This window comes from Dryobates pubescens, chromosome 13 (genome assembly GCF_014839835.1).
Source record: "Dryobates pubescens isolate bDryPub1 chromosome 13, bDryPub1.pri, whole genome shotgun sequence".
Lineage (NCBI taxonomy): Eukaryota > Metazoa > Chordata > Aves > Piciformes > Picidae > Dryobates > Dryobates pubescens.
The window spans coordinates 11502762-11528356 of NC_071624.1; the positions used below are offsets into that span (position 1 = coordinate 11502762).

At 42.9% G+C, this 25595-nt stretch overlaps 2 protein-coding genes across 2 annotated transcripts; both read right to left on the reverse strand.

Moving 5' to 3' along the window:
- Positions 1-157: 157 nt before the first annotated feature.
- LOC104302960 (cytochrome P450 2J6) lies at positions 158-12427 on the reverse strand. Its single transcript, XM_009903520.2, has 9 exons — positions 12257-12427; positions 10223-10385; positions 9732-9881; positions 7907-8067; positions 5563-5739; positions 4873-5014; positions 2647-2834; positions 1175-1316; positions 158-377 (listed from the first exon to the last, which is right to left on the reverse strand). Exons 1-9 carry the CDS (start codon positions 12425-12427, stop codon positions 199-201), a joined length of 1473 nt encoding a protein of 490 aa, XP_009901822.1. The 3' UTR covers positions 158-198.
- A 3032-nt stretch (positions 12428-15459) lies between these two features.
- Positions 15460-25348, reverse strand: LOC104302962 (cytochrome P450 2J6-like). The gene is made up of 9 exons (XM_054166519.1): positions 25175-25348; positions 24130-24292; positions 22056-22205; positions 21282-21442; positions 20086-20262; positions 19176-19317; positions 17568-17755; positions 16833-16974; positions 15460-15662 (listed from the first exon to the last, which is right to left on the reverse strand). The coding sequence occupies exons 1-9, from the start codon at positions 25340-25342 to the stop codon at positions 15484-15486; spliced, it is 1470 nt and encodes a 489-aa protein (XP_054022494.1). The 5' UTR covers positions 25343-25348; the 3' UTR covers positions 15460-15483.
- Between the last annotated feature and the right edge of the window lie 247 nt (positions 25349-25595).

Here is a 25595-nt window from a genome sequence, read left to right on the forward strand (position 1 = left end):
GAGAAATTTACCAAGATTTTCCATACAGAAAACAAGAACAGAAGATTAACTCTTTGAAAGTACAATCCCGAACAGCATCCTTCAGGGTAGTGACTAACCAAATTAAGGGGAAAACAAAAACCTTAAGGCATGCAAGAAGACATTCACATACAGAAACAATCTTGCAGAGCCTTCCCTGAATCTATGGGGCACCATTTCCTACCGAGGAATGGCACAGAGCTGGTAGGGATGTGGTTTCATTGTGCTCCCAAAAACAAGCTTTGTATTGACTTCTTTCACTCCCTCTGGCAGGGTGAACCTGAATGCCTGTAACAGTGTAGAGAAGACAATAAAAAGCTCCATCCTTGCCAGCAGCTCCCCCATACATACACGGTGCCCTGTGAAAAGACAGAAAAGGCCATCAGACAAAGGATTTCTGCTCCTTTTCTGTAGACTTTGTCCTTTTTCCCTTAGCTAACTCTCATTTAATGATTCAGTATTACAGTATCACAGTATCACAGTATAACTCAGGTTGGAAGAGACCCCAAGGATCACCGAGTCCAACCTGTCTCCACCGACCTCATGACTAGACCATGGCACCAAGTGCCACGTCCGATCTCCTCTTGAACACCTCCAGGGACAGTGACTCCACCACCTCCCTGGGCAGCACATTCCAATGGCGAATGACTCTCTCAGTGAAGAACTTTCTTCTCACTTTGAGTCTAAACCTCCCCTGGCACAGCTTGAGACTGTGTCCCGTTCTTCTGGTGCTGGTTGCCTGGGAGAAGAGACCAACCCCTTCCTGGCTACAACCACCTTTCAGCTAGTTGTAGAGGGCAATGAGGTCACCCCTGAGCCTTCTCTTCTCCAGGCTAAACAATCCCAGCTCCCTCAGCCTCTCCTCATAGGGCTGTGCTCAAGGCCTCTCCCCAGCCTTGTTGCCCTTCTCTGGACACGTTCAAGTGTCTCGATGTCCTTCTTGTCTGTCTTCCAAGAGAAACTTCTTTCTGTGTCATTCCTTCTCTTTTTTATCTTTTCCACATACAATTGGATTTCTCTCTTCCTGGAAAACCTTAATACAGTGGAATGTGTTTAAATACCTATTTGTAGATGCCTTCCTAGTTATGCTGGGGAATGACTGGATCTTAAGATGTTACTACAAGGAGTAAATGAGTCCCAGTTTCAGTGCACATACCTACTGAAAATGGTAAGAACGCTTCTCTGTTTACAAAGTTTCCATCCTTATCCAGAAAGTGGCCTGGGTTGAACTGATCAGGTGTCTCCCATTTTGCAGGATCAGTCAGAACAGAGTCAATATTTGCTAAAATGATGGTGTTCTGAGAAAAAAAAAAGGGAGCAGTGGCTTCAGTTCTGTCTTATCATTCCTATTCATCACATAGGCAAATAATGGCAAAGGAGCGAAGAACTTAAATGTCTAATTCAAAGACACTGGTGTTTGGGGTGGGTTTGTTTGGTGTTTTTTGGTTTGTTTGGGTTTTTTTTCAAAAATGAGGTCAAACTTTAAAGCATTTCATAAGAAGTTGAAACTTTTAAGAATGCTGCAAATCCCTCTCCTTTGTTACTCGCTGCCAACAAGTTCAGTAAAAGAAATGGTTAGAATTTTATAGTGTTCATATTGTTAAAATGTGGTGCTTCCCCCCCCCTTGCCACTAAGTCTTTTTAGCACATATTCAGCTTTGGAATAACAGAATTTCAGGAGTATCAGTTTAATTTTTCTCTTTGCTGCTTGATGCTTTCTGCAACACTAGACCTGCTCTGAGCAGGTCCAATAAAAAACAAGGCATGGACCTCAAGCCACATGAAAAGCAGTAATGGGTGAGTATTTAAAAGCAAAGCCTAATGTCTTGTTCAGTTACAAAACTTGGAAATGCTCTAGTTCCACTACAACATTTGAAAGTTACTGCATTTTAAAGTTTGTGGCATGAAAATAATTTCAAAATGGCAAGGTTTTCAGGAAGACTTCTATTCCACTTTTGAATGGCCTCTGTCCACCAGCAGATGCACAGTTTTGGCATGGGACAGGCCTGAGATTGCTGGAAATTAATGTTTACTTCAGGTCACCACTCACAAGTTTTCTGTCAACAGAAATAATGATCTAAGAACCTGCTAATACTTAGGACAATGTGCAGGCTTTACTATGAGGGTGGTGGAACACTGGAACAGGTTGAGGCCCCATTTCTGGAGATACTCAACGCGAGTCTCAACAGGGCTCTGGGCAGCCTGATCTAGTTGAGGTCACCCCTGCTTACTGCAGAGGGGGTTTGGACTAGATGACCTTTGGAGGTCCCTTCCAACCCAGACCATCCTATGATTTCCTTGCAAAAGGAAAAGACTTAGAGACAATCACAGGTTAGCGGTGCTGCTAGAATCAATAACCAGCAAGGGTCCACGATCCCAGTGAGCAAAAACCTCCAAAGCCTTTCCAAATTAGTCCAGAGACCTACTGATATCAGCAGCTCTCAATCACAATTGCTCTTCAGATAAATGAGCAATTACATAAAAAGGACCTTTCAAAAAGTCTGTGTGTGTTTGGGGAATTGCTAGCTAAGGTGGCTTCAGTTGTCTAAAAAGTCACATTAGATCCATTTTAAAACCATTTACAAGCATCCCAGATGTCAGATATTCAAACAGGCAGCATATTTGTACCTTTGGAACAGGATACCCCAGCAGCTGTGTGTCCCTCACGCTCTGCCTGGGGAGTGCAATTAAGATGATGTTACCATACCGCTGGATCTCGTGAATCACAGCGTTTGTGTAGGGCAACTTCTTTCTGTCCTCATAGCACATCAAATGAGATCGACCCAGAACAGCATCCAGCTCCTGTTGGACTTTCTCTAAGGAGGAATATTCAATTTTAAATGCACATTAAACAATATATAAACTCTACACACATAATCATAGAATCATGGAATGGTCTGGGTTGGAAGGGACCTCCAAAGGTCATCTAGTCCATCACCCCCTGCAGTAAGCAGGGGCATCCTCAGCTAGATCAGGCTGCCCAGAGCCCTGCTGAGGCTCACCTTGAATATGTCCAGGGATGGGGCCACAACCACCTCCCTGGGCAACCTGTTCCAGTGTTCCACCACCCTCATGGTAAAGAACTTGCTCCTAACGTCCAATCTAAATCTGCTCTTCTCTAGTTTGATGCCATTGCCCCTTGTCCTATCACTGCAGGCCTTTGTAAACAGTGTCTCTCCAATCTTCTTGTAAGCCCCCTCAGGTACTGGAAGGCTGCTATTAGGTCTCCCTGGAGCCTCCTCTTCTCCAGAATGAACCACCCCAACTCCCTCAGCCTGTTGTTGTAGCAGAGGTGCTCCAACCCACTGATCCTTTTCATGGCCCTGCTCTGGACCCTCTCCATCAGGTCCATGTCCTTCCTATATTGAGGGCTCCAGACCTGGATGCAGTGCTCCAGGTGAAGCCACACCAAAGCAAAGCAGCAGAATCCCCTCTCTGGATCTGCTGGCAATGCATTTTTTGATGCAGCCCATTTACTTCCTCTTTCTTTTTGCAGTAATAATGGCATCAAACAAGAAGAAAAAGCTATTTTCTAAAATCACAATGCCTTCAAATTCCCATGTAGATGATCTGAAGAGAATTTGACACTGAAGGCTTTTTATAGGTTGCATACATATGTAATACCTGAAAACTAATGGTAGCAGACAAAGCCCTTCTGTAAGAACACTGAGGTTCCTGTTTTGTGTACTGTTCTGAGGTAATTTATAAAAATACTTTTGTTAATATTTCTTTTCAGAAGCAGGGAATCAACTGGAAATTTAAATATTGATTGCATATTAAGGCACCAGTTTAGCAATTGATCAAGGATTGTTCTTCACTCAGGACTACAGCTCCAGAATGGCCTGTTTGCCATTCCATGATTGCCTGCCTTGAGAAGCACTTACACAAATCCATTTTTCTGAAGGGCTATTTTTCACTGACAGTCTGAGCTGAAATGCTAATTTCTGATTAATTTCCGAGCCAAAATGGTCTAATTAATACTACAGCCTTTATCACTGCAGTTAGACTGACCCTGTCATCAGGAATATTAAGACTCTTTTTGTATATCCTGAGAGGGTGAACGTTGTGAAAATTCAGAATGTGCAATCCAGTCTAATATTTTAGGTCTCCTGAAGAGCTGTTGGGTAAGAACAATGGGAGAGAGCCTTTCTCCTTACCACTTCCACCATTTTCTTGCCAGCTTCCTGCTGTGCCTGGCAACCAGGCTGAAATACCAGGCCTTTGAAGGGGTTTGTGTACCTTTCCATCCTTTCCATCCTGCACACTCTGACTTTCCCTTTTCACTCTTTAACTCTGCCAGCCTGTATCTTTCTTCTGTGAATATCATCATTATTAAAAGCACCTGGTTTCAATCTACTCACCCCAATCTTTTTTCTTTTTCTTTTTCTTTTCTTTTCTTTTTTTTTTAATATTAATTTACAGGTAGATATCTATGTTTGAAGTTTTAAGCTTCATGGAATAGCCATGCATATTAGCAGCCTTCCAGTGTACTCTGCTGCAGAGAAGCCAAGAGCACATCAAAGGGCAGCAGTCACAGGTTGAAAAGGATGACTTGAAGACCCAACCTTGCCCTCAGTTGAAGTCTAATCATTATTGTGGTTGGAAGGGCAGTGGTGTAATTTATCTTATGTGAGATTAGAGTCATCCATCTGCTGAGACCCCACATTCTGTAGAGTTCTCTTAAAAATGGAAGTTATAATGGTTGGCCTGTATATTAGAAAGAATCCAGCAATAAACAGATAACCTGCAGTTCACCTGATTCACAACCTAGTAATTAGTTCCTCTACTACTCTTTGAAAAAGCTCCACTACTATTTGAACATGGATAATATCTAAAAAGGTTGGGTGTGCATACCTTGAATGTCAGGATAAACCACCATAAAGAGCAATGCCCAGCGTAAGGTGGTGGCTGTGGTTTCACTACCTGCCACAAAGAGGTCAAAAATAGTCTGGATCAAGTTTTCTTCATCATAAGTAGCATCTGCATCTCCTTTGGTCTGCAGAAAAGAATCAGAAAGATCAAGTCATGGTACACAACAAAAAAAGAAGCAAACCACTTTGCACCACAGGAGTATTTACTGATACCATCCCAAATGAAAAACAAAAACTGGAATGAAAAAGCCTAGAAAATAAAAGCTGCTGAATAATATGAAGACATTTTCTGATATCCTCCAGTACATTTATCCTTTTCACACACACACATATTTTGCTTCTTCAGCCATGACAAAGTCACTAACTGTAAGTGCTTTCTACTCCTGCTGCAAATCCCATCATAGCAGTCAGGTCTCGCTGTAGCTTAACAATATGAAGATCTGTTATTATTGTGGTTGTGGATAATCTACCTGTAAATCTGATTGTGTTATTACTTTATCCTCCTCCTGCCATCACTTGGTGTCAGCTTTATTTCTTTTTTTTTTTTAATTCATGAGCTATGAGCTTCTCTATGAAGGAAATGTATACTTCTGGACTAGTATTAGACATAATCAAAGGAACCCTTCAAGTCTCTTGTTGCAGTGGAGCGTAAGAAGTGTTCAGAAGTACTCACCTTATCTATCACATCCAAATAGTAGTCAATAAAATCTTGATTTTCATCTGACTTTCTTTTTCCTTTGTGGCTTTCCACTTCCTTTGCTAATAGAGCATTCACCAAATCTATACAGGATAGGACCCTTTTAACTGGTTCTAGGAAACGTCTCGAAAGCCAGGGAAACATTTCATGTATCTATAAAAGAGATATTTTACATATGTGGTTTTACTGACATTAGCAAAGCGACTGTGAACCCTGATACAGGCTTTTCACTAGTGGAAAAAGGCAAATGAAAAATTCTGATGACTGCACCTTCCCCATTACCTTGAAGAGATGGTGCCCATCCCATGATTCATTAAATCCTTTCTTAGTCCCATTTTTCCCTGGAGCAGAATTTCTCTTAGTTTGAAGTTATACATTTTCCATTCTGATGTACAAAGAATAAATGAAGTTCCCCTATAACCCAGCTCTTTGCAAGGCTGCACTTCAGGACCTCATAAAAAATTTGCCCTGTTCTCAGAGTATCCAACACATATATTGTTTCTACCTCCTCACTACAAAAACAGATCCAGGCTGACTTCCTTGACACATATGTTAACTGAAAACAGAAATATCCAACCCCAGGTTTATTTTCTTATTGAAGAATGAGTGGGGGTTTTACTCAGACACACCTTCTCATGGATAAGAAGTGAACAGATCACACCTGGGTGATATGCAAAACAGTTTGACAATGTAGAAATACCGAGCCATGTGGATTCCCTGCTGATTGCTGGTTGTTCTAAACCTGCTCACATTCTTGCATTTATAGCATTATAAAACCACACCTCAGCAGAAAAGAAACAGAATGCTTTTCACATCAATTCTATTCCTCTACTCCATTTCCCTGTCTTTTTCCCTCTTGTACAGATTTCACCATGTCCTTCCAGTTTACAGAAGTACTGCATCTCAAATTGTACACTAGGTTGTAACTCCTGGGCTCACCCTATTTAAATGGCAGCTCCATTACAAAGATTTCTCTTCCCACAAACCTCTTCTGATTCCTGGCTTGTATTTCTTCTTGCTCCTAATGCATAATTTTGCTTAAAACTAAGTGTCTGCTTCCCAGGGAAATAGATTAGTACAGATCATCATTAAAGGATTGTATGTTGCTTTGAAAGCACTGTGAAGAGCAGGACAGAACAAAATATTTGACCTGAATGTTTTTGTTATCTGTGGACACACTATTAAGAGTTTTAAAGAACAGCTTACACAAATCCCTACTGGGAACAGTTTGGAAATAGTTGATCCTGTGTTTACTCTGATTAGAAGATAGCTTAGCAATCATTCCACCTGCATTTTCTGGGAGAAAAACATCATAAGTAGTTCCATTTTCTCCAAAAGCATCAAATTAGTGCTCCAGCTCTCTAGGAGATGGAAACTGCAGTTTCCATTTAGTAAGAGATGGTGGAAAGTCATGCAAGACACAGAGCTGGGTGAGTTCCAGCAAGTTCTGCAGAAGCATGTTGCCCTGTTCATTGGTACATGGACTCTGTGCCTAGAGATAGTGTCATGGTTCCCACTCATAACTGGTTAATGATAAAACTGCCCTTGTTTGTGGCAATCCTTCCCACTGTTTTTGCAGCTGCAGTGACAGCTTCACACAGAAGCGAGATAGCAACTTGTTGTGTCCACTGGACTAGATGTGAAGTTAAGAGCTGCTGTCCTGAATGGAGACAAATATCCAGTAGCTAATGGAGAATGACTCCCAGCATATATTACTGAATTCTCATAAGGACATGCAGAGGTGGTACAGAGGTGCTGCTGCCAGAAGCTATAGGAAAAAGCTACCATTAAAAAATTTCATATGTTGCCTTTACACAAAACAGTTGCCCTACTGAAGTGTCTGTGGAGCTAGCAAACAGTAGTGAAGGAAGCAGTAAAGACCCTTATTACTCTTGATATAGAGTTTCATATAGTGAAGAAACCCACTTTGTCAGACAGAGTTTAAGGTAAGCCTATTTCAGAGCTTTTCTGCTGTTGTTACCTATGTTTTACTTTTGAGTTTCAGTTGTAGTTTCAAACACCGGAGCTGTACAGGTAGTGCTTCTCCCCCCCCAAAAAATAATCCTTTGTACATCTCCTAAACATGTAACAAGCCTCTGTGTTTCCACCCCTGTCCATCAGACACTGGACATTTCTGTGCTATGATGAAGCAAAAGAAATTAGAACAAGTTCTGAACTGGGCATCTGGAAGTACTATTCTGAAGCATGCACCAGCAGTTCCAGGTGTACTAATATTTTTGTTATAAAAAGGACCCAGCAAGTTGCCTTTTCCCTTGTCTATCTGTATAAAGCAAACAAACAAACAAACAGATTTCCTCACAAAAAACCAGATGCTGTTCCCAAAGGCTGTTATATAATCAACGGAGTCAATCAAGCAGTGAAAATTCTCATCTTCCTCCGAGAAGCGATGGCCAAAAATCACAGAAGCAATCACATTTGAGACAGTATAAAGAATAGGCATCTTGGGGTCCAGAGGTTTTCCTGTCAACACAGTGAACAGCACTCACCATTAGCACTTACTGCTCCTGCTTTTCGTAGAATCAGAGACCGCCTTAGGTTGGAAGGGACCTTAGATATCATGTACTCCAACCTCCCCACCATGGGCAGGGGTACCTCTCAGCTAGACTCAGCTGCTCAAGGCCTCATTCAGCCTGGCCTTGTATACACCCAGGCAGGAGGCATCCACAACCTCCCTGGGCAGCCTGGTCCCAAGTCCCACCAAACTCGTACTGAAGAACTTCCTGAGATCCAGTCTAAACCTACTCTCACTCAGCTTAAAACCATTCCCTCTTGTCCTGTCACTAGACAGCCTTATGAAAAGTCCCTCTCCAGCCTTTCTGTAGGATATCCTCAGGTATTGGAAGGCAGCTACAAAACCCCTCTGGAGTCTTCTCTTCTCCAGGCTGAACAACCCCAGCTCCCTCAGCCTATCCTCATAGCAGAGGTATTCGAGCCTTTGGATCATATTTGTGGCTCTCCTCTGGCCTCACTCCAACAGCTCTATGTCCTTCTTACGATGGGGACACCACAACCAGACACAGTATTGGAGGCGTGGGTCTCACAAGAGCAGAGTGAAGGGGAAGAATCACCTCTCTTGACCTGCTGGCTACACTCCTCTTGATGCAATTTGCCTTCTGGGCTGCGTGAGCACACTGCTGGCTCATGGTGAGCTTCTCATCAATCAGTACACCCAAGTCTCTTTCTTCAGAGCTACTCAACCTATTCAACACCCAGCCTGTATTTCTGCCTGGGACTGGCCCAACCCAGATACAGGACCTTGAGGAGACCTGACAGCATTTTATAAACACTTATGGCATTAGCTTGCCAGATGGCAAATTGCAATTTGTTGGTGAAAGGCATAAGTAAAAAGCCACTTCAAATGTCTAAAAATACAGTTGGTTAAAAACAGGCAAGCCTGCTGGTGGCAATGGAATGAGCAGCAGTAGTTATGAAATTAACCAGACTTCACTGAAGGTTGGCATCAGCAGATCTTGCACTTGGCAATAAGCAGAGTACTAAAAGTAAAAGTTCAGCTAGGACATTGTATGAATAAGCAGCTAAACTGAAGAGAACCTCCTTCTAGTCTTTGTTCATATAATTTACACCTGATAACTGAGTAGATGAGCATACCTAGAGATCCGCCCTGCTGCTCAGCAGTGCAATCTGAATAGACTTCCTTCCCACCTCACCACAAGCCATACAAGGTGAGCTTTTTCCACTGCATTTGCCAAAGCAGAGCTGTATCAGAGCAGAGCTGTGCAGCTGTGATCAAAGCTTTTAACATTTCATGCCCTGACTTCCTTTTCTGCAGAGGGGCATGGGGTGTTGTGACAACTTGTTATTGTTGGCTCTTACTCTGATTCTGTGACCACAAGTAATATAAAACTGACTGAGTAGTTAACAACACTAACAGACAGTCACCGTGAAGTCTGAGCTCCAAGTTCACACTGTGGGGTTTCACATGGAGCACTTCTGTGAGGAAATGATGACTCATGCAGATCGTATGACACAGAGCTACAGGACTCAGCTCTCTGTGCACACTTTGAATTCTTTTTTCTAGTCAAATAGTTTCAAAAGCTACAGGTGAACCATTGTTCAGCATAATCACCCACTGCAGAGGCTGACCTGCACTCTGAGTCACATACCATTTGTTTTGTGTAAGTATTCCACCAGGTGAGAGGCCTCCTCTTGGAGTCTGTACTCCTGGTCTTTCTTCCCTACTCCCATTTTCCTCATGGTTACAAGTCCAAAACGCCTCTGTTGCTTCCAGAGCCAGCCATTGGAGAACATAACACCTGGGATCATAAGGAACTAAGCTGTTAATGCTTTAAAAATTAATTTATACTGTTAATATGTCAAAGAAGCTTCTCATTTTTCACTTTTTCACATCTTTGCCAGCATTCCTCTTGCCTTATTCTAGTTCAGCTGCCTATCTCCTGTAGAGAAACTCTTACAATTGTGCCATTTGTGTTCTGATACAATAAATAAAGATTATTTTTTTAAAGAGATGTTTCAGGGAAAAAAATAATCATGAAAATATTAACCTTTTTTCCACTTCAAGTACTTTAAGGCTCTAAATCAGCTTCCTAAGCCAGGGTTAGGACCCATAAAAGGAATCTGTGATGATAATAATTACCATTTCCACGAGTCAAAACATAAAAGCCCTCGCTCGTTGGCCTTCCAGCAACGTCATCAGCATGGGCAGTCAGACCTTCCTTCACTGCTTGAAATCCTTGCAGGACAACTGCAGGAACACTTGAAAGCCAGAGGGTGAAGACATTACCATGAATTTTGGCCATCTGCAGAACAAAGCAGCATCAGATCCACACAGGTGAGAACCAGTATGTTTAAATCAAACAAGATGAATCAGCTCTTTTCCCTTGGGCAGATGCCCCAGGAGGGACTGACCTTGAGAAGAGAGCATCAAATCTATTCTTACATAGAATAGAATAGAATAGAATAGAATAGAATAGAATAGAATAGAATAGAATAGAATAGAATAGAATAGAATAGAATAGACCAGGTTGGAAGAGACCTTCAAGATCATCGTGTCCAACCCATCAACCAATCCAACACCACCTAAACAACTAAACCATGGCACCAAGCACCCCATCAAGTCTCCTCCTGAACACTTCCAATGATGGTGACTCCACCACCTCCCCAGGCAGCCCATTCCAATGGGCAATCACTCTCTCTGTATAGAACTTCTTCCTAACATCCAGCCTAAACCTCCCCTGGTGCAGCCTGAGACTGTGTCCTCTTGTTGTGGTGCTGGCTGCCTGAGAGAAGAGACCAACATCTGCCTGTCTACAACCTCCCTTCAGGTAGTTGTAGAGAGCAATAAGGTCACCCCTGAGTCTCCTCTTCTCCAGGCTAAGCAACCCCAGCTCCCTCAGCCTCTCCTCATAGGGCTTGTGTTCCAAACCCCTCCTCTCTAAAGCCTCATTTATGAAAGGTGAACATGTTTCTACAATGTCAGTCAGCCAATACTGGCAGTACCTGTGACACTGTCAATGGCTGTCCTACAATGCGAAGTCACTGCAGATAAATTCTTACATGTTCTTAAGAATAAAACATTTGTTCATGAGTTTTATGTGAACCATCTGCAGAGTCCCCTAAGTGTAGCAAAGCTTTGGTGCCTAGGAGCAAAGAAGAGGGAACAGATTGCACCCTCAGCAAAAATGTATACCCACATGCTCACACATTGGTGTTTAATTTCATTTTTGGAAGGACTAATTCATGGCTTTTGAAGTCTTGGGATGAGCAATGTTAGTCTCCAGGTTTGGGAGGTCAGAAATAGAAGAAAACACTACAGGCATGCTGGCTATATTTGCTGTCATGCAATCATGTTCCTTTGCCTTGAAATAAGCAACTCAGAAGAAACCAGGGAAAAGGGAGGTTGGAAACAGAGAGTGAAAAGGAAGTGCTGTTACTCATATATTTAAATGTTAAATAATTACTACATAAGTATGAGAAATGTAAAGCACTAAGATAAACGTTCTAGAAGAGCTGTGTATTACAACTGTATGCACACACTGCATTAATTCAGCTACTTAAAAGCTCAGTCAAACCCAGCAGACTGAAGGCTCAAGTCTGACCAAATTGTATGTCAGGAAACAAAAATATTGTAGGATCATTTGAGAATTCTGTTGAACAAGTATTAAAACAATTATCCTCTCTCCACTGGAAACACATATGCACCCAGAAGCTATTTCATGGGATGTTTAGGAACTATCAGTGCAACCACAGCCACAAAGATGCAAAAGACTGCATAGAGTTAAAGGCTCTGCTTTAGCGCAGATCTTTTTCCTACATGCAAGACAGGAATATTATCATCAGTACTGCATTATTTCATAGATTCATAGTCAGGGTTGGAAGGGACCACAAGGATCATCTAGTTCCAACCCCCCTGCCATGGGCAGGGACACCTCACACTAGATCAGGCTGGCCAGAGCCTCATCCAGCCTGGTCTTAAACAGCAAGATTTAATGACTTGTTTCATAATAAAATGGAAATGTTGCTATCAAGAAACAGCTACTTTAAAGATCCCCACCTGCTTTAACATTCATACAGTTTAGAATAAAACCCTCCCTAAGACTGTGTCAAACACTCACACTTACTTTGCAATGAGCTTACAAGTCCATTAATGAATTGCCTGAAAAATACCTACTTTTTTAAGGAGCTCATGATGAACACTGAAGTTCATCTGCAGCAGGTTTCCAAAGAAGGGGTATGGAGTTGGTCCAGGAGGATATTGTCTTCGTATCCACTGCCATTTCAGAAACTGTACAAACAGCAGAGACACCACAAAAGATAGCAGCATCACACTCACTGGTAACATTTCACTTCTAATTTACAAGGCTGTGTTGTCTCTGTATCCTCTAGACAGAAGATAGATCCACTTTATCTTGCTCTGCTTGTACCTCCCTGAAAAGAGAAAGAGATGTTGAAGCTTCTGCACCTCTCAGTCCTTCCCCTCTTTATCACTTTACTTTCCCGTCCCAGAGAGTGGAGCATTCTTATTCTTAAGCATGTCTGATATCATTCCTCCTATTGCAGCTACAAATGTGACAATCCTCAGCTCTTCAAGGGATAAAAACCCACAGGTTAATTATACGCCTCCTTGTGCCATGACAGTTGCTGTGACAAAAAAAAATCCCTGCCCACAGTACTGATTTCATAAGAAGCTTCTTGCAAGAACAGAGACATCTAAAAAAAAAATAATTCCTGAGAGGTGACTTACACACCCATCTTTTGGGGTTATTGAAAAGCTGTCACGTGCATCAGCCATATGCACCGGTCCTTGCCTCTCCTCACATTACACCATGACTCTGTTGTTTTCTGCTGGTCCTTCAATATTTTATTTTCCAGCATGTTTTCAATTGCAAAGCTTTTAGGAGATGTCTTGGACCTTTTAATTTTGTTTCTAGAGCACATAAAACAAAGAAGGAAAAAAAAAACAACAAACAACAAAAAAGGCTTTTATCTGTCATTGGGTAACAAGAGTTTGGTGGTTATAATGGCATGACACCCAAGTGTCCACATAGTCCCTATTCAGCTGCACAGACAAGTGGAGTTCCAAGGTCTTCAAGACCAAGCAGAGAACAAAATGCCTTCACCCTCCCAGCCACCTCAGCTAATTCCCACTGCATTGCTTGCAGGAGGAGTAAAGATAAGATAACATACAACTGTGTCTGGGAGCTTCTTTCACAAGCACACTCATGCAACTAAGCAACTCCATTTAGGAGCTGTGCATTGCTTTTCCTTGCTGGAGGTAGAGCCTATGCCCCTGCAGACGGGGCATTTCAGACAAATTAGGCTTTGGCATGTCTTCAGCCTTGCTCAGATTAGACTCAGCTCACCTGGCTTACACAGCAGCACGTGGCACTCCAGGAAATCAACTAGCTGGCTGAGCTGCTCACTGGCCAGAGCTGGGACAGCTAAACACAAAGGTTTGTGAAATGTTAAGCAGGTCAGATCACTGCAGAAGTGGGGCAGAGAGCTGACATTTACACAGCTCTCTCTGACTGTTCCACATGTTCTAGTGATTGCACCTCACAGCCTAGACACAAAGTGCTTTCATTTAGAAAAGCAGCTGCCAAACAGCTTTGTGGAGTCTTTGGGGAAAGATGTTAAAGGGGATACAGCTTGCTTTCCTCTTCATGTATGACAGTGTTGGAGGACAAGGAAGAGAAAAGCCACATAAGACCCAGGCATTAGCCACAGTGTACGTTGGTGAGAAGTGAATGCCTGGGGAGGTAGCAGAGGTGAGAGCTGGCTGACAGTTCAGCAGAGCAGAGTTTCCCTCTTGCCAGCAAATCCTCTTCTTTTCCCTCTCCACAGAACAGTTGCTGGTCCATTCTCTTCCCCCCTCTTCCTTTCAGCTCTCAGAGAAAAGGATCTGTTTGCCTCTACTTAGACTTTCGAAAAGAAAGATGCTGCAACCTGTGCCCTAACAGCCTGAGGGCAGCTTGTCTGCACCACATTATTTATGTCCTATGCCCCAAATTCAGTTTCAGGAATAATCTCTACCTTCCACCCCCAAAGCATACAGCTGCTAGTGTGTCTGCCAGGCAAGTGCTAGAGGCAGCTACTCAGAGAGGAAGCTCAACCTCACAGGCAAATAACAGGGTTTCAGGACATGCTCCCTAACTTACCTGTCCACCACTCTACCCTGAGGAGTGACTCTAGGATAGCACACCTTTTGAGACACCATCTGAGAGCCACATACATCAACAGCTAAAAGAGAAATAGGGCAGCTGAACAATGCAAACAAGACTTGACCCTTGAAGAGGGTCGGCACCTCCTGTAGCTTGGAGGGAGACAGTCACCAGTACCCTGGACTCACACAGTCCTTGGTGACAGCCAAGGGCACTCTCCAGGATCAGAGCAAACTTCTCCCACCTCCTCATCACACTTCTTGCATCAGCTCACTACTGACTGGGGGCACGGCAAAGAAGTGGCTCTAGAAGGAAAAATAAAACAAAACCCAAAACAAACACCAAACCAAACCACTCCTCTGTAGGAGCTGCCTTCTCTGCAAACCACCTGCCAAAGCTGAGGTCAGAAAGGGTCCTGCACCTGGCACCTGTCCTGTGAACCTGAAGTATCTATGTGGTGCCACACAGGGTCTCTGTGCCTGGCAGTAGGACATGCCCAGCCAGGGGAAATCACAGGAGCAGTATGTGCTCCTCTGCTACACCCCATTCTGAGCGAGGGCAGGTGTCTTGCCAGAGAGAGAAGAGAGGAAGAGCATCACATAACTGCCACTTAACTCAGACACTGAGCTTCAGGTTGTGCTTCTAACAAGAGAGAGCAGACACATTCACAGTCCCTCCACAAACCTGGGACCAATGTCTTCACCCAGTCAGGCCACTCTTGGGCCTTTCCCCAAAGTTAAGCCCAGAAGAGCAGCACATCTGCTCAGGCTGGGAGCATGCTCCCCAGCATACAGGGGATGCTGAGGCTGGCCATGGTGGGAAACAAGCCAAAAAGCTTTCACTGGACTAGGAGCAGAACTACTTTAATTTTCTACAACATTGATCACTCAGTGATCAGAGCATTTCTGTACCCCACTGGTGATTTAAGAATGTATGGGAGTGAGGAAAAGCCCCCCCACTGAACACCTGCCTTGAATGCTGTCCCCTCACCTCCAGTAAGATTCCTGATGAGTTTCTAGGAAAAGTAGACACTGTAAGAGTTTTCTATGTTTATTTAATTTGTAATACAGCAGGGAAACAATGTACAGGGATCTGTGCAGGCACAGGAACACCAGAATGTTAACACAAGGACAGATTCATGCTGAGTTGGAGCTAGAAATGAAATCCTGCACAAAAGCCCAGCAGCCTGGCACACCTGTGCTGGTTCCTCTTTCTCAGATCTGTAAGGCTCTGCAACCTAGCGAGGAACTGCACAGAGCTTGTATGGATGGGGTTTCATTGTGCCCCCAAAGATCGCCTCTGTGTTGACTTCCTTAACTCCTTCTGGTGGAGTGAACTTGAATGCCTTCAACAGGCTGCAGAAGATGATGAAAAGCTCCATCTTTGCCAGCACCTCTCCCAGACACACACGGTGGCCTGCAGAGGGAGAAGGGGAAGAGCAGTCAGTCCCCACAGAGGTTTGTAACCAGCACCTGCTTCCCAGCTTGTCAAGAGTGTAGTTCAGCCCCACCAAGGAACAAAAGGCTCTGCTGAATGTGACATTTTCCTCTCCAATCGAACTGATCAAACAGCTGAGATGTCTGCAACAGAAAAAGATACCAGAGATGCTTCTCAGAGTGTCATGCTTTACTTCTTAATTTATAGGACTCCACAGTTCTGTGACCTGAGTTTCGGTCTCTTGATTTCAGATGAGAATGAGAATGAGAAGGCATCTTTATAGGTTCCCTCACAGATTCCACTCAGTACAGGCAGATTTTCCTCAGTAATAGGAATGAAAAATCAGAATAGAGAGGATATTCTACATCTGACTAGACATTTTCCTACTCAATACTTTCAGGGAAAACAACATATTAAGAAAACAACTTTTCTCAATTTATCAATTAACTGTGTCCAGGATATAATTTCCAGTCAAAGACAACGACAGACCCTGAAATGTAGTGGTTGGGCCATTCAACTTGGATGTAAAAAAACAATGTTCAAATTCCTCTTCTACCCAGTTTAGGCCAGCAACCTGAGCCCGACTCTTCCAAATGTCAGCTGGAGGCTCTGACAACCAGGCTATTCCATCCTGGCATGATCTCCAAGAGCTTTTGTTTGTTTAACCTTCTGAATACCCACACAATGGGGGAAAGAGTGACTCTAGAAGCTCCCCAGGAAAGACACAGCCATCTGGGATGTATTTGATCCAGCTTCAAATTTCTTCAACGATAAGTATTAAATTATTTACACAAAATAAATCAGCTCCAGCAGAGCAGCCTGCCACAGAACAGCCACTGCAATAGCATTCATTCCATGGCATATGCAGAGGATGACAGAGGACAACAGCTTAAGGACTCAAATCTCCAAATTCTTGGCTGTTCTAGGGCCTTACTCCTTTTACCTTCTCTGCATTCTCACAAGAAGGTCTGCATGTATACAATTACCAGACAACTAATTTTGGTAATCAAATGTTTTCCTCAGCTGGGAAAACCACATGCTCCTATAGTCTGGGATTACCCTCCCTTTGGCCTCCTCTACAATGGAAATATGCAGCTTCATGCTCACAGTCTAACCCCTGCAAATGGGTTCAGCTATCAGTGCACCTACCTGCTGAGAAGGCTAAGAAGGCCTCTCGAGTCACAAAATTTCCATCCTTGTCCAAGAAATGACCAGGGTTGAACTGGTGAGGGGTCTCCCAGTATTCAGGGTCAAAAAGAGTTGAATCTATGTTTGCCATAATAAGAGTGCCCTGAAAGGAAGATGGGTTGGCTCAGTGCTGCCTCACACATCAAGAACAAAAGGACACAGATTCCAGCTATAATGCAGCAGCAGAAATGAAAGATTATTTTATTTGGAAAAGGAATTTTAATCATACTGTTCTGAGGGCTTTTTGTCTCAAAAAATAAATAACAATAAAGAAACATCAGTACTTCAAGCTCAGGAATTTCCCTGCTGTATTCCTTCATTCATCAGCACCTCATCCTACACCTAGCAAGATGATTTTCCCACTTCTGACAAGCTTTGACAGGTTTTGACATATGAAGAACAAAGCACTCTGGAAACAAAATAGTGTATTCCACACACTATCTTCCTCAAGGTGGAGGTGGGAAAGGTGTGTGTGACAACCACCAGGGAACGGGGCTGTGCAGGAAGATGCCTCCACGTGTACCTTTGAGGAGGTTTACAACAAGGTTAAGTCTGAAAAGGCTGAACAAGTTAAAGGTGCTGGCAGGAGCTTTTCATTTGAGATTAGGTGGCAGTTCAGAAGCTGTGGGAAAACATACTCACTGTATTTTCAATGGGATACCACATTGACCACAGCAGAATAGGAAGGATCTGTACCTTTGGAAGCCAGTACCCCAAGACAGTTGTATCCTTCACTGCTTGCCTAGGAATTGTGATTAAGACAATGCTGCCGAAGCGCAGGATCTCGTGAATCACAGCGTTGGTATAGGGCAGCCTCTTCCGGTCCTCGTAGCAGATGAGATGGGAGGGACTCAGAACAGCATCTAGTTCTTTCTGGACCTTTTCTACACAGATACAAAACCCCCCACTGTTTTCATGAAACAGGGCTTTCATTTCCTTTTCAGATTGTAAATGTCACAGGAAAGAATACAATGTGTAAATTTCTGCCCATGAAAATACATCTATACAGCTATCTAGTTACGTTTTTATCACACTCTGGTATGTCCTAGTTTATAGGTTCTGTGTTCAGTACATCTTTCCACAAGCCCAAGGCTGTTCCACAGGTTTATTGAGCTTATAATTAAAGGAAGGGCAGTAAACTGTAAACAAAGCAATACCTTCTTAAGAGATCAATTCAGTTACTCAAGCTATTGTTTTTACTGTAGCTAAAGACAGACTTGCAGCACACTAATGAGCATGATGCAAGGAAGCCATCATATCAAGCTGATACACTTATGTAATGCTGAGAGTTGGAACAGGATAATATTATCAAAGCTATCATCAACTGTTGATCTTTTTGGCATGGGTTTGGAACATGGGTTATACAGTCCCCAGGTTCAGGGTCAGATTTCATGCTTAAAAACCAGGCTAGTAACTTGAGAGGTTTTGTTTGCTTTGTATGCCACTAGAATGGGAAAGGTATCTGTGTGCATAGTGTGCTGTTCTTTCAGTATTCTAGCACCAAAAGCACAAAAAGGAGGATTTGTAGATCTAAACTCGAGAGCTGAGAGCAAGTACTTGGCTTAACCATACACAGACTCAAAGAAGCATTCAGGTTGGAAAAGACTCTCAGGATCACCAACCCTACTCTACAAAGTTCACCCCCTAAACCATCCCCCCTACAAGCCCTATATCAAATAATTCAAACATTCTGAAACCAGTGTACAACTAGGGCTTTGTCTAGAATTTTTCAGTCTTCTTTTTGCCTACCCAGTGTTGTCCTTGTCTCTGCTTAATATTCCCACTTGTTACAATAGATACACCACTTATACAGAAATCCAACTTGTGTCTGAGCCAATGAGTGCAAATAAAATATTCTTATTACATGTTCTGAAGACCAGAAAAGCATCACTGCTCCCTAATCCAAGCTCATATTGCACTCCTGAGTGTTTTCAACTGGACTTTCATTACATGCTTGCAGTACTGAAACAGCCTGACAAAAGAGACAACTACACAAAACACAGAAAGGGAAAGGGAAAGGGAAAGGGAAAGGGAAAGGGAAAGGGAAAGGGAAAGGGAAAGGGAAAGGGAAAGGGAAAGGGAAAGGGAAAGGGAAAGGGAAAGGGAAAGGGAAAGGGAAAGGGAAAGGGAAAGGGAAAGGGAAAGGGAAAGGGAAAGGGAAAGGGAAAGGGAAAGGGAAAGGGAAAGGGAAAGGGAAAGGGAAGCTTGGTCCTAAAAAAAAAAGTATCTTGATCTTAACCAAAAGAAAGCATAACAGACAACTGTTGTGGTTGAAACATTCCTGGGTCCAAGTTTACAGCTCACCTTGGACATCAGGATAAGCCATCATATAGAGCAGAGCCCAACGCAGAGTGGTGGCAGTGGTCTCTGAGCCACCCAGGAACAGGTCAAAAACAGACTGCACCATGTTGTCTTCATCATATGTAGAATTGGGGATATTTTTAGTCTGCATGAGTCAATGAGACAGGTAAAATGAGGCACATGAGGACTGAGACAGGGACCAACCACTACACCTACACAAACAGTATTTCTAGAGGATGGAGAAATCATAGTAAACCAAAGATCTATGCAAAGATACTCCCCTCCAACAAGTGTATTGATAGTGTTAAATTACAGGTGCTGTTGAAACTGCCAGGTCCTGTTATGCTGCCTTCTAAAATGATTTCTTGTCTTGCTGCAAACTTTCTCACCAGAAAAAAACAATTCAATTTAGTTTTATTCCACCCTTGACACTTTGTGCAGATTTCCTGATTTCAGCTATTGCTTAAATAATGTAACAACCTTTTAAACAATTTAGGCTTTCCTTCAGAGCAAAACCTGCCATCATTTTAAGCTTGTGATGATAATCATACAGTAATAAGCACACAAAATCTCAGTAACAAGCATGAAGATAATAAATGTAAATACTAATAAGACACAAAGAATCAGAATTAGCCATCCAAGCATCTGCACCTCACCAAACTCTTCCCTACCACCCACTCCCCAGTCTGCACTAGGGATTCCATAGCATAACAAAAGCCAGTGTAATTTATACTTCTAAACCAAGTTCTTAAAGTAACTATTGGAACTTCCTATTTGAAGTTGACAGCAGAGTGTTTAAACTTCCTGCAAAGCTCTGTCATTCACTTTCTCTGCGATGTACAGACAACAGTAGGAAAGGTGCAGGGAATCCTTTATGATAGGATCTGTGTCATAAACAGCATATATGACTCACTTTCTCTATCTGATCCAGGTAAAGGTCAATGAAATCTTCTGGTTCACCTATTTTGCCTCTTTCCCTGTGGGTTTTGATTTCCTGCCTTATGAAAGACCGAATAAATTCACAAGAATATGATGCTTTCAGCTGAGGTCCTGGGAGGAGCTCTGCAACCCATGGGAGGAGTTCACATACCTGTGGAGCAAGGAATCAGCACATGAATGCTACACATGTAAGTTAGATGACATGAACAAGGCTATTACAGAGATAGAGAGTGGGCAGAATAGAATAGAACAGAATAAACCAGGCCAGACCAGGTTGGAAGAGACCTTCAAGATCATCCTGTCCAACCTACCATCCAGCACCATCTAATCAACTAAACCATGCAACCAAGCACCCTATCAAGTCTCCTTCTAAACACCTCCAATGATGGTGACTCCACCACCTCCCCAGGCAGCCCATTCCAATGGGCAATCACTCTCTCTGTGTAGAATTTCTTCCTAACATCCAGTCTGATCCTTCCCTGGTGCAGCTTGAGACTGTGTCCTCTTGTTCTGGTGCTGGTTGCCTGGGAGAGGAGACCAGCCCCTGCCTGTCTACAACCTCCCTTCAGGTAGTTGTAGAGAGCAATAAGGTCACCCCTGAGCCTCCTCTTCTCCAGGCTGATCAACCCCAGCTCCCTCAGCCTCTCCTCACAGGGCTTGTGCTCCAAACCCCTCACCAACTTTGTTGCCCTTCTCTGGACTCGTTCCAGCAAGTCAACATCTTTCCTAAACAGAATCACATAATCACCACGGTTGGAAGAGACCTCAAAGATCATCTGAGGGGCCCAGAACATCTATTAAAATTAACAAATTTAATATCAATGAAGGTTTTTCTATATTACCTTAGCACATAGAAAAAATATCATTCTCTTTTATTATAATGCAAAGAATATCACCTCTTCACCTAAACAGGTGCTGGTGTTTCCATTACAGAAAACTTCAGCACCTCAAGCTGAGAAACTCTGATAAAGATTATTAACAGAATATTAATAGAACATTAATAGAACAGTCAAACCCAAAGCATTGCAGGCCCAATTCAGAATTTTTATCAGCATTCAATGCATACTGTAATAACAACAGATACAATTATATGATTTTATTGCATGACAGTGGACGAACACTATGCTCAAATAAAAATTAATTTGCATATTAAATAAGCCATTTCCTTACATAGTGAAAGTAGCTGTTTGCAAAAGCCACCATACAACTGAATGCTTCAATCAGCTGGCAGAAGGTTTCATCCTCTAAGGAGAACCGATGTCCAAACACCACAGCACAGATGACATTGGAGACAGCATGAACAATGGGGAAGGAAGGGTCAACAGCTCTGCCTACAGATAAAGAGAACCATTCAGCTCCAAAGCACTTTCATGACCTCCTTTGCTAGTTTGGAAGTAAGATCACAACATTTCCAAAGCACTTTCTTGACCTCCTTTGCTAGTTTGGAAGTAAGATCACAACATTTCCAAAGCACTTTCTTGACCTCCTTTGCTAGTTTGGAAGTAAGATCACATTTCCAAAGCACTTTCTTGACCTCCTTTGCTAGTTTGGAAGTAAGATCACCACAACGTTTTGTGATGGATGGCCTCTGCTATTTAGATTGAGACACAGAAACGTCCAAAATTCATTGGCAACCATAACAAAAGACAAACCCCATTCAAAAATGAGAAGAAGGAGGCCTCAAGTTTTAACTCCTAGTCTTGGGGTTTGTTTGCTTTAAAAATACAAGAAACAATTAAAAATCTTGATCTTGGTGTTGGTGTCACAATACACATTGCTGAAGTCTGACTATAGAGTTTTGATTGCACTCTAAATCTAAGCTGTGCTCCAAACTCTTTGTTTTCTGGAGCAAAAGTGGGTAGTGTTTTACCTTTAGAGTAATGCAGGCTATGCACTATGTCAAAAGCCCAGATGCAGTTCCCATGCCCCTCATCAGTGACATACCATCTTTGCTCCTGAAGAACTCAACCAGGTAACGGGCCTCGGTTTGTATCCCACGCTCCATTCCTTTATTCCCCATGCCCAGTTTTCGGAGAGCTCCAATTCCAAAATGTCTTTGATGTTTCCAGACGAGACCGTTTGAGACCAGGATACCTTCAGCCATCAGGAATCAATTTCAAGTCATGTTAATGTTCATACAACAGTAAACAGCACACACACTGAGTCACCTTCTCATCATGCTGCCCCTCGCGGAGAAGGCAGCCACATCAGAACAGCCTGCTTTGGTTAAAGACAGGGAAAACACCTCAGTGAATATATTCCCACCCCTGCATAAAGCAGACTGAAATCTCAGGACTGACACACATCTGCCTTCCAAATCTACTCCTGTTCTTTGTGAAGTATCCAAGAGCAGTGGTCAGTGCTCAAAGCTCTGTAGTTAATACAATTAATACTTACTTATAGGCTATGCTTGCCAACATACGCACATGGACATCGTGGTTTTGCAGATGTTGCCACGTGCCGGTTCTGCAGGAGTGGCAATGACAGCTTTCCTCAACAAACTGTAAATTCAGGTTTCTACCATCTGGAAACACAATGCTCTCTCTCACCAAGCTACTCACAGACAACAGAGATTTCTGGGGAGTTCACTGGGGAGGTCAGAGCATTACTTGTACTTGTGCTGCTTAGCTTTAAGCAGACTTTTTGGAGATCATTGCATCTCCCTGTTGGTAAAAAACAAAACAAGCAAACAAAAAACCCACAAAAAAACCCACCCAAACCCACAGAACAAAACCCCTTCAATGGCTAGAGCTGATCACTGGTTCTGACTACACAGTCTCTGGCTTTTAGGGGATTTTGCTTTTGCCAGGCTCTTTGCACCAGAGATCAAGCTCTTGTTCTAGTCCAGGTCCTCCCCAGAAAGACAACGAAGCCAGGGCAAGAAGCACTTAGCAAGAACCAGAGCAGGAAGATCAGGCTTTTAGCCTATCTACAAATAGGACCAGAGGTCTCATTGAGGGACAGAAAGGAGTCCCAGGCTCCTGTGCTATAAGTCTGTGTTCTAGCAGACAGCTAAGCATAAACCATTTGCTACACATCCCCCCACCAGTCTAGCCCAAACTTCCCCGGGGAAAGCCAACTTGGTCCCCATGACAGCTGCTTGATCACAGTCTGGAATAACTCTCCCCCTGTTCCTCCTGTTCTTCTGAGAGCCTGGGCTAGCAGAAAAGGAGCCAGCCCAACAGGGGGGTGTTTGTGTTGCAGAGTTGCCAGCTTACAGCTGTGCTGCATCTGCTTGTTAAAGTCATCCCTGCTACAAATTGCTAGTGGTAGGACAACTTGTCACAGCCCAGCTACCTAACTACACATCACCCAGATAAAAGATGGCAAGAGACCCTTCAAAATGGACTGAGATGGCCTCAGGCCTAATCATCTATATTCTTTAAAGATGCTTTTCTTTACTTACATTAGGTAGTATTATAAACTAAAGCTTTCCAGGTTGTAGTCCACATGCAGCAAAGACTCTGGGTAAGAGGTTGTGGAAACAACTTTCATCACTTCTTTATTCTCTATCCACCATAATTCAGCAGTGTCTAACATAAATGATGGTACAACAAGAAGCTCTAAACAAGGATGTGTTGCACCTACAGTGTGGCTAATACCTCTAAAGCTCCAGTGACCTGTCTGTGTCTTTGGAGTTCCCAAAAGGCTAGACACCTTGCTCAATAGCTCTGCTTTCCCCTACAGCAGCCTCTGCTATAAACAAACAACTAGGAGCATAAGGAAGAAGCAGAGGAGGCTGCAATCTCCAGATTATTCCAAATCAGGATACATACTTCAACAACATCACAAATGGACAAGTAAGACACAGGTACAAATATTGCCCTTCTGATGAGATTCTGAAACACATGTGACAGTGGCACTTTGGAGACAACTCACAGTAATGCTGTAGAAATGTATTATTCATCCTGAGCAGACAGAATGGGTGAATTGGGATCTAAGGGCTTGCCAGTAAGGAAAACATAAGACAAAACAAAAAGTCAAGGATGAAGTCCTTCCTAAGTTATGAACATCTTACCCTTTCCATTTGCCATTCTGTTGAAGACAAAGGTCTGTAGCCTCCCAGAAACATCTTCTGAATTGGTGGTGAGACCATTCTTCACAGCTTGGAATCCATACAGCACCACCATGGGTTGGTGACCCATCCACAGGGTGCAGATATTGCCGTAGATTTTTGCCAGCTGTAGGTAAGATCAATGACAAATAAACAAAGACATTGGAGATATATCAAAGAAAATCCACACATGATTAGATTCTCTCTTCCAGCATGACATTACCTGGGGGTTCAGGAAGTGAGAAGGGACCAGGTTTGTTTTACAGTGAGTTCATACCAGAGTAAGATTCTGGGTGCTCTCTGGGAACCCATTATTCCTAGCAATGAGAGTGCTAAAACAGTGGATGCTCTTCTCCTTCTTAAAACATGAAACTTCACCTGCCCATTCTTGATTACATTTTTCAAATCCATATTTCATTTCCTCAAGTCAAAAATCAGAACTTCTTGAGATTACATGTTCTGGGTGTGACTCTTCTTCCAGTAGTGCAGATTTCAAGTTTCAGTGGCAGGATCTCTTCCTCTCTTTTACAGAACTAACATCCACTGTGGCATCTGAGCATAGATCCCACCTCAGTTTGGATAGAGATAGGCATTGGTCTCAGGCAAACCTCTGGGTGTTCAGCAAGCACAAAATCTCTGACTCCAGACAAAGAAACAGCAAAGCCCTGGACTCTCAAAGTGATGAACATGTACCCACTCTAAAAGTTTAATATCCAAGTATTTTAAGTTTCCTTTTCTTGAAGCCAACATTCTCCAGCTGCAGCCAGGTACCCTTTGACATATAGGTTGTACTTAGCACACAAAGAAAGGTGGCAACTTGAAAAATACATCAACACATTTGGTTGTCACATTGTTCTGTGAGAAAAGCCCTCTGCAAATTTCACTTCCATGACTCATCTTCCCTCAGGATTAAGTTCTCCCTGCTACCACATTAGCCTACCAACAGCCATCACTAGTTCTTACAGTTTGTGCCTCAATAGCTCCTCAGTTGACACCTGCAAATGCATACCTTTTTCAGACTCCCATGATCAGCTCTAAAATTTATTCTCCACATGCTTCCAATGATGGGAAATGGAGTTGGTCCAGGAGGAAATCCACGACTTTTCCATTGCAAGTTCAGGAACTGTGCGCCCCAAAGAAACAAAACCAAGGAAATAAGAACTACACTTAGCATCATTTCACACCTCCAAAACTACTCTGAGAAAATGTCTATGAATCTGTCTGCTGAAGTGAACCTGTATTGTTCTTCTTAACTCTTCCCTAGCACATTTAAGCTTTCTGAATTCTGCTCCTGCCTTCTTTCCTACCACACTTCCTGATCCCAGAAAAGCAGCAATCCCATTCTTGAGCGTATTTAACACACCACTGTGCTGCAATATGCTAATTGCTATCACCATTTTAAGATCCACTAGAGACAGGCACCTCATTCA

What these genes read in the sequence shown, in the direction of transcription:
- LOC104302962 (XM_054166519.1), bottom strand. Translation starts at nt 25,342, where the DNA reads ATGATGCTAAGTGTAGTTCTTATTTCCTTGGTTTTGTTTCTTTGGGGC. An exon ending in ATCATGGGAGTCTGAAAAAG is followed by an intron (nt 24,293 to 25,174) that starts GTATGCATTTGC and finishes TCTTACCTACAG; the next exon opens with CTGGCAAAAATCTACGGCAA. An exon ending in CAAACAGCTACTTTCACTAT is followed by an intron (nt 20,263 to 21,281) that starts GTAAGGAAATGG and finishes CTTGCTCCACAG; the next exon opens with GTATGTGAACTCCTCCCATG.
- LOC104302960 (XM_009903520.2), bottom strand. Translation starts at nt 12,427, where the DNA reads ATGTTACCAGTGAGTGTGATGCTGCTATCTTTTGTGGTGTCTCTGCTG. An exon ending in ATCATGAGCTCCTTAAAAAA is followed by an intron (nt 10,386 to 12,256) that starts GTAGGTATTTTT and finishes TTTGTTCTGCAG; the next exon opens with ATGGCCAAAATTCATGGTAA. An exon ending in TGTTTTGACTCGTGGAAATG is followed by an intron (nt 9,882 to 10,222) that starts GTAATTATTATC and finishes TTATGATCCCAG; the next exon opens with GTGTTATGTTCTCCAATGGC.